Here is an 8,649-nt window from a genome sequence, read left to right on the forward strand (position 1 = left end):
ACAATAGGGACATTTCGAATTAAAAAAATAAAGAGTAAATTACTGAAATCGTCCATATGGTTTGGTCAAAATTGCACGTTTGGTCCCTATTTTTTTTTTTTTTTGCACTCGGATCGTTCCTGTGCTTTGATTTTGTTGTGTTTTTTCGTCCTTTACATACATAAAGTTAGGGACTAAACGTGCCATTTTGACCAAACCATAGGGACAAAACATGAAATTTTGACCAAACCATAGGGACGATTTCAGTAATTTACTCAAAAATAAGTTAGGGACCAAACGTGCAAATTACCCCAAACCTTAGGGACCATCTGTGTAATTTACTCTTCATGCAAATTACCTCAAACCTTAGGGACTAAACATACAAATTACCCCAAACCTTAGGCACGATCCATGTATTTTACTCTTCATTTTTTTTATTTTTACCATTTAAAATAAAAAAGTTATAACGGTAAAATATCAAATTCAAAAACCATATAACGTAGGGCAGTATCTTTTTTATTTGCATTTAATTCCCGCTTCATTCACTCATAAAACACCTACTGAAAACCCTCAGTTTTTTTTACGTTCAGTTTCTTCAGCACAAACATGAAGCCAAATCGCAAACTCAAAAAACCCCAAACTTCTTATTCCAAGGTAATTGCCCACTTCTTCTATCCATTTCAAATACGCTTCACATTTGATATAATTTATGTCCGAGGGTTTGTTTTCATCTGAAATACTCAAAATGTAATTTGTTGGGAAATGTTTGTATGCATTTTGAGATCTGCAGTTCGATTTGGAAGAGATAATCGGATTAACGGTGAGGAATGGCAACGGGTTGGCTTCCAGCATTTCCAATTCCAAGTTTGTATATATGGCTGGGTGTGTTGTAGTGCTTTACGACATCGATTTAGGGACTCAATCGCACTTTATGGTGTCTAATCGTTCGCCCAAGCCTTTGAGCTGTGTTGCAGTCTCTCACGATGGAAGCTACATTGCAGCTGGAGAAGTCTTTTTCCATCACTGTTCTTGAACACTCTGCTTGAATTTTGTAGCATATTACTTCATACATTCCAACGAAATAGTATTGTAGATTGAATTTTGTGGTTAATTGGAACTTCTGTTTGTGATGGCTTAATGAATATCAATGTCACTTATACTTTGTTTGTCTTATAATATTTACATCATTCACAGTCAGGACAGCAACCTTCCATAATAGTATGGAGCTCTGCAACTATGGCTTCTGTTCCAGAACTTAAAGGCCATCGATATGGTGTAGCTTGCATGGCTTTCTCACCTGATGGTTAGTTGAAACAAGTCAGTTATCTCTCTAATATCTTTCTAAATATACTCTTTCTAAGATGTTTCTCGATATTCTGTTCCTTCATTAACTGCAGCTTCTTCTATACCATCTTTTAAAAATTCCAGGTAAACATCTTGTATCAGTTGGAATCCCTCAAGATGGATACCTATGCCTTTGGGATTGGCGAAGTGGGGCACTAGTTAAAAAGCTGAAAGCATGTTCATCTTTCTCTGCTGTGTCATCAGTTACCTTTTCAGCAGATGCAAATTTCATATTGACTGCTGGAAAGAGGCATTTGAAAGTATGGACAGTTGGACATCCTACAAAATCTCAACCTAAAACTAAAGCAGTATCACTAACAATGCATGGAAAAACTGTTGATCTTGGTCATCGAAAAGGTTGCACATTTATAGCTATTGCTACATCTCCCTTAAAGACTAATGGGAATGGAGCTGATTGCAAGGGTAGTGAACCTGTAGTTGTTTATGCATTAACAGATTCAGGTGGATAGTTTGCATTGCTTTTTCATGAATTCAACCTAAACCCTAATTTGTTCCACTTTGTGTTTGCATATCTAAATTGTTTTCCCTCTTTGACTTGCAGGTGTTTTATGCCTTCTACATGGTGGGTTGGCAATTACACATTCAGTGGATCTAAAGGTAAATGATGCTGCATGTAAATCTTGACACCAATGCCTTAGTATTGTTATTGTATTATTGTATATAATAATTATTATATTATCAAACTATTAGGTTGAAAAAGGCTATGGATTATCAGCATCACAAGAGTTCATAGCATGTGCATGCAATAATGGCGTTGTAAAACTATACACTCATGGTTCCCTTGAATATGCTGGAGACTTGCATTATAGTGAAGTAAAAGTCTCTCAAGAGGGAATTCAACAACTGCCTACCTTTCCAGATGCAATAGCTTGCCAATTTTCTACCTCAAGAACACTCGGTAATGTTTCTTTTTCATTAACTTTTCAAGAAAAAGATGAAAGAATCATGTTTATGTTTTTCTATTTCTCAGTGGTGGTTTACAGAGATCACAGCCTCTATATTTGGAACATACATGGAAAGTACGAGGTAATTATGCAATCTTTCATTGACTAAAAAAAACCATAGGTGTATTACATCTGATTCTTTTCTCAGTTTATACAGAAATTCGATTCGATAATCAATTGTTATGTTGTTTAGGCTACAAAATGTTGTGTGCTAGTTTCACATGGTGGATGCATATGGGATATCAAAAACCTTTCATGTGAAAACAATCATGATCCTTCTCTTGCATGTGTTGCTAGAGGTTGCACAGGTGGAGTTTCCTTTGCAACATGTTCATCAGATGGAAGTATCAGATTATGGGATCTTGCATTGCAATCTTTATCAACAGATCAACATCCTCCCATCAATGAACCACTTGCCACTTCATCATGTTTAGGTAACAACTAACAACTAACAAACATCATATGCTTTTAAGGGTTTTACTCCAAATTCAAATTTCTTTCTTTTGATTGTGTGCAGTTAGTGGTGGAACTTTTGAACGTGAATCAATAGTATCAGGTGTTGTCACTCAAGGGTATCGATCTATGGCAGTTAGTTCAGATGGAAAGCATCTTGCTGCTGGTGATTCTCATGGAAACCTGCATGTTTTTAACCTAAACACATCTCACTATACATGCATACAGGTTTCAGATTATAAACTTATTATAATTTTTAAATACCCTTTTTCCCAATTTCCATAATCACATAAATCGCCTTGCAGAATGTTCATGAAGGAGAAATTCTTTCCTTGAATTTCAGCTTCCCAATTGAAAGCTACTATTTTCTTGCTTCAGGGGGAAGTGATAAAAGGATACATCTTTTTGATGTAAACAGGTTTGAGTTTGACTTGTGTCAGTTTTACCCTTGATATAGTTCTTTAAATTTCCATTCATGAATTTGAATCTTTATATTCTTTGACATATCTCAGGAGTTTTGATCTGATTGCAAGTGTTGGTGATCATTCATCTGCTGTGAATTCAGTACAACTCATTGGACATGGGAACAAACTTATTACTTGTACTTCTGATAGGTGAGTTTCTATTTTCTAATTTCTATTGTGTATTTTTTTTTTATACCTTATAGTGTTTTACTTCTGAATTTAATGTTTTTTTTCTTTATTATGAAGGTCTTTAATCTTCCGTGATGTTGACATCAGCAATGATTATAATATTTCTCATTCACATCAGCAAAAGACATCTCATGGAAATGTACATGACATAGCCATTGATCCAATCACACATACTGCTGTTACCCTTGGACAGGTAAGCTTTAAAAAACTTGAAATGCAGATTTGTTCAATGCAAGAAATAGCAATGTACTTTCATTGATTATTTTTATTTTTATTTTTATTGATCAAGTTAATTTAATACTATAGGATAAGAAGATAAACATGTTTGATATTGCTTCTGGGGAAGTAATTAGATCATTTAAACAGAGTGAAGAATATGGGGAGCCGATAAAAGTAAGTATTTTTTTTTTTTATATTTTCAGCATGGATTTATTTGATTTAATTTAATGACGGATTTGCCCCTCAGGTTGTGTTGGACCCAAGTTGTAGCTATGTGGTGTGTTCTTATTCTGATAGATCTATCTGCATGTATGATGTAACCAGTGGAGAAATTGTTGCACGTGCAATGGGGCATGGTGATGCCATTAATGCCATCATTTTTTTACCTGACTGCAAGCATATAGTCTCTGTGAGTAGTATATAAAAAACTTCAAGTGGAAGGGCATTTTAGGAAATTGTTGCATTTTTCTTACTATTAACTTTATTGATTTTTTTTTTCAGGTAGGAAGTGATAGCTGTATATTTGTTTGGAAAGTTCCTAGTCTTATGACATTAAGAATGCTGCAAAAAATGAATGGAAGTTCATGCCCTTTGTCCCCAAGTGCTATTACTCAACTTCCATCTGTCAATCAAATTAAATTTAATAAAGAAAAGTATCTCAGATCGCAAGCCACAGGTGCAAATTTCCTAAAATGCCCTCAACAACAGACATCATCAGCGTTCAGATTTAGCGTATCCAGACTTCCACAGTGGGCAAAATCAAAAGTCACGAGTCCTTTGGTTATTCCCATGGACCCTATATCATCTGAACATTCTTCTCCCTCAAAATCTACCACTTGTGTAGAAGATGCTGACGTGGACTTTACATTCGCGTTACAATTACATACACCACGCAACGACAGTAATACAGATTCAACGAAGAGATTGTCGACAAGTTCATCTGATGCGAGTAATAGCAAAGATTGCAGGTATTTTTTTTTATTATCGAGAAGAGAATAAATAACAATCAGCAAGTGAATTTACGGTTTTGCCCTTGTGGTATTTAAACAACGTGATACAGGAGCTTCGCATTGGATAAACGATGGGTGACTATTCATACTGTATGTTTAGATGTATTAAACTCTCCCGAAGTTTACAGCCTTATGAAGGAACAAATGACGCCTATGAAAAAAAGCTATTCCAGAAGGTTTTCTATAACTGATCATGAAGATTCCGGAAGGGGTAGTAATACCCAACACCAACAGGTATACAAAGGGTAAAATGGTCATTTAACCTTATTCAGACGGTTTTTTTTTTTTTTTAATCCTTTGATGGAATGATGAATGGCAGGAAATGGTAAGAAGCTCAAACTCAACAACAGAACATGAAATGGAAAACATTAAAGACCAAAAAGATGATAATGACATGAAAAGAAACGGAAAACAAAACACATTATTCGATGCTTGTAAAGAAGCATTAAAAACATTAGAAGCCTCAAGCAAGACTACCCTCGACCTATTTTCTAAACTAACACATGAGAATCTTGAAGGACAAGAAGGTAATTTTTACAGTGAGGCAGCAGAAATGCTTCCATCGATTGCAAAAAACGTGAATGAAATTGCGAAAATTGTGAGTTCATGTGGGGGTGATAAAGTGGAAATCCCTGGGTTTGAACCATTGTTGGGAAAGTTTGCTGAGAGTTTGTCTCAAAGGGTAATTGAATTACTTAAGGAAAACTGCCCAAATTTATGATACAAAAAAAAAAAAAATTATATATCAACACTTTTTAGTTTTTTTTGGTAGTTACTTTTCCCATATCACTACTTTTGATTAATTGTTGGAATTCGGTAATGATAATTAATTTACTAAGGTAATAAGATGTGAGGTTTGAAAATTGAAAATTCACTATCTACAAATAATCATTTGTATTTTTTAGAAAAGTAAAAAATTATTGGAAATATTTTGACATTGATTTTTTGTCTCTAACATGAAGAAAAGTAAAAGGTGATATATGATTATCTTTAGCTTTTCACCTTTCAAATTTTTAAAGAAAAAGAATATCAATAGTGAGCGATGATTTTGATGCAATTTTTTCAATATTAAATTCTATCTTCTCATTTAAACGTTTTTCTTACAAATTAATGGTAATTTCTTTTTCCAATCATGAATTAATTATTAAAAATGTTTGTATTACTTTGGTTTTATTTGTAGAAATATGTGCATGTATGGATGTATATATATGAATGTGTATATAAGTGGGGTAATATATAATGAAGAATAATAATTAAAAAAAACATCATAATTTGTTATAATGGCAATGCATTGACAAAATTCTTAGTATCTAAGCGTGCGTGTTTGATAGTCTTCCATTATTTCATCTCCATCATCATCAATCATCTAATTAATATTCCTTTCTGAAACAAATTTATAATTTCCAATCCATTTTTAATTATTTAAAACGAACTGTCACTTTCATCTAAATAAATGCAATATAAAGATCTATAACATGGACTGGGATATTGTCTTCAAAATATATTTGATTCATAAATGTGTATATGCTAAAAGCTTTTTTATAATGACAAAGTAAAAGAAGTAAATGTAAATATCTAAAATATAACCATGCATAACAAATGGAATCTATATTGTGTTGATACAGAGATAGATATGTAGAAAAATAATTTGCTGTACAAATATAGAAAATCTTTCTCTTCCTATTCTATTAAAAGAATATATTTATTTTTTTATTGACAAATGTCATATTATTAGAACTTCTCATGTCATTTGTCAACTTATTAATTATCCATTTTAAGTTTTAAATTAGTAACGGATTCTCTATTTTAAATTTTAAATTTTAAACGTTCTCACCATATTTGTATTAAATTAATAACATTAGATTAAAAAATAAAATAAAATAAATACAGATTACAAGGTGATATAACTTCATATATTTATTTAAATCAACGATTATAATTTTATGTAACTAAAAAATATCTCTTAAGTAATAATTTATTTAAAATAATTGATTAATAATTTTTATATTTTAATATGAAAATTTAATTAATTTATAACCGTGGTTCTCACGGGTTATAAATGTTAGAAAATATAGAAAATTAGATCCTTGCTTCTACACCTCCAAAAAAAACTAAGTCCGTATAAAAGTAAGAAAATATAGAACCAAATGTAGAAAATTAGAGAGTGTAGTTGCATTTCTGTTGTCTAAAAATGGTCATGAAGATGCTATATTTATACACGAAATTATTTAGCGTCATTCAAACCATTAAATTGGAACACAAAGATTCTAAACAAAATCAATATTTAATTTTATAATTTAATATGAGTTTAAAAATTGAAATCGCATTAAAATTTTGGTATCTGTCCGAAGAGATTAGATATCCAACATGCAGAATCTAGTAGATGAATTTGTGGCCTTCATCAAGTCTATCAATCCTATATATCTTACAAAACTCAACTTTATCCAGCAATATATGTCCATCTCCTCTAAACATGTTTTCATCTAATGTTGAAGAACAACTAGATACACTACAAGAACATATCCACATCATTCAAGCATCCACCACAACATCACAAGACAAAATGTGTAAAGTAAAATTATTGAGGCCTTTGAAAAGTATACAACTGATTTGGAGAAGACTACAATGTCACTGGTTTACAAGATAATCTTTCCTCTACAGTTCTACTAACCATCATAATAGTCATTCAAGCTTTGGAAAAAGAAATGTGAAGAGTCTAACAAGGACATGATACATATATTATAGCTATGTTTTATATATATTCATGTATACATAAAGCATGCGAATATAAAAAAAACAAAAAGAATATAAAAAAAATTGGAATTACATGAGTTTGTGATTCCTAAAGCGACGAATAGGATATAACTGAAAACGACTGGGTAGGCATATGGGAAGACACACACATTAATATTCAAAAACAAAAACAAAAACAAAAACAAAACATAAAAGAGAGAAAGGAAAGCGAAATGAGAGAAACTGGCGTGAATTGCTTTTGCTTTTTCTTCAACTCCACAGGAATCTTTAGAAATCCTGTTTTATTCCTAATAATAATTCATCAAAAACAAATATATTATGTATAAAAACTTATATACTATTAAACTTTAATATGTTTATATAATAATTAAAAGTCTTAATAGCTATTTGATATAGCTCTTATCGGATCTGGTAAGAGGCTAGATCTGACTCAACTAGATTCAGACTATTTGATATCATATTTAGAAGCCTCTAACTCGGTTCTGGATCCTCTGATATGCCTCTTACTCAGTAAAATTTATAATTATATCTGATTCATTCAGATTTTGACTCCCCCAATAACAATCAAACAACCCTTAATTAAAATCTATAACATAAATCAAACTAGTTGTTATGATTTTTATTCAATCTAATTGTAAGTTTAATTACATATAATCAATTTTTAACTTTTTTTTAAAAAAATTTGGATAACTTAACATTGTATAAGACTTTTCATTAGTTGCTTAAATAATTAAAAATGATCAAATATTCAAATACTCATTATTGATTATTAATCTAAAAAAGCAATAATGTATCTAGATGTTGTCTTCTACATCTATTTTATTTCATTAAAAAATTGTTTAATTACGAGCCAATACATATAGCTTTACCTATATCAACTTAAACAAAATCTTATTGGTGTTCAAGTTTTTGCTGATAACTATTATTACTTTGATAATAAAATAAAATTTTAAAATAAACTTAGGGATTTAACCCACGTGTTATAGGTTAGAGCATTTTAAGAAAAGCATACTTATATATTATATAGAGGAATTTGGGGTCCTCTAAATGACCCAAAAATCACGCCTACGCCACCGATAAGCCAATAGTGAATGTGATTATGAATGTTTAGTAAATCAGTTGAATACTGTTAATTGGTAATCGAAATATATAATTTTTATTAAAAGTTAGTTGCCAAGTATTTTTGGATTTAGACCCTTTTGTTTTAGCTAAAAGTTAGAAGCTCTAATATAAAACAATTTTTAAAAAAATAAAAAAGCCCAAAAATAGCTT

The 8,649-nt window shown here is 31.2% G+C and overlaps 1 protein-coding gene across 3 annotated transcripts; it reads left to right on the forward strand.

Moving 5' to 3' along the window:
- Positions 1 to 516: 516 nt before the first annotated feature.
- Positions 517 to 5,394, forward strand: LOC111884086 (uncharacterized). 3 transcript variants are annotated; one of them, XM_023880415.3, is made up of 17 exons: positions 517 to 633; positions 770 to 988; positions 1,174 to 1,282; positions 1,408 to 1,785; positions 1,886 to 1,941; positions 2,035 to 2,242; positions 2,315 to 2,370; positions 2,482 to 2,722; positions 2,806 to 2,969; positions 3,047 to 3,159; positions 3,254 to 3,355; positions 3,452 to 3,587; positions 3,701 to 3,787; positions 3,861 to 4,022; positions 4,115 to 4,581; positions 4,674 to 4,857; positions 4,943 to 5,394. In XM_023880415.3, exons 1-17 carry the CDS (start codon positions 586 to 588, stop codon positions 5,342 to 5,344), a joined length of 3,132 nt encoding a protein of 1,043 aa, XP_023736183.1. In that variant the 5' UTR covers positions 517 to 585; the 3' UTR covers positions 5,345 to 5,394. The 3 variants fall into 3 exon arrangements, with proteins under 3 accessions (XP_023736183.1, XP_042753560.1, XP_042753561.1); XM_042897627.2 differs by lacking the exon at positions 517 to 633 and having other exon boundaries at positions 949 to 988; positions 1,174 to 1,296; XM_042897626.2 differs by lacking the exon at positions 517 to 633 and having other exon boundaries at positions 846 to 1,296.
- Positions 5,395 to 8,649: the final 3,255 nt, after the last annotated feature.

The sequence above is a fragment of the Lactuca sativa genome, chromosome 8 (assembly GCF_002870075.4).
Source record: "Lactuca sativa cultivar Salinas chromosome 8, Lsat_Salinas_v11, whole genome shotgun sequence".
Classification (NCBI taxonomy): Eukaryota; Viridiplantae; Streptophyta; class Magnoliopsida; order Asterales; family Asteraceae; genus Lactuca; species Lactuca sativa.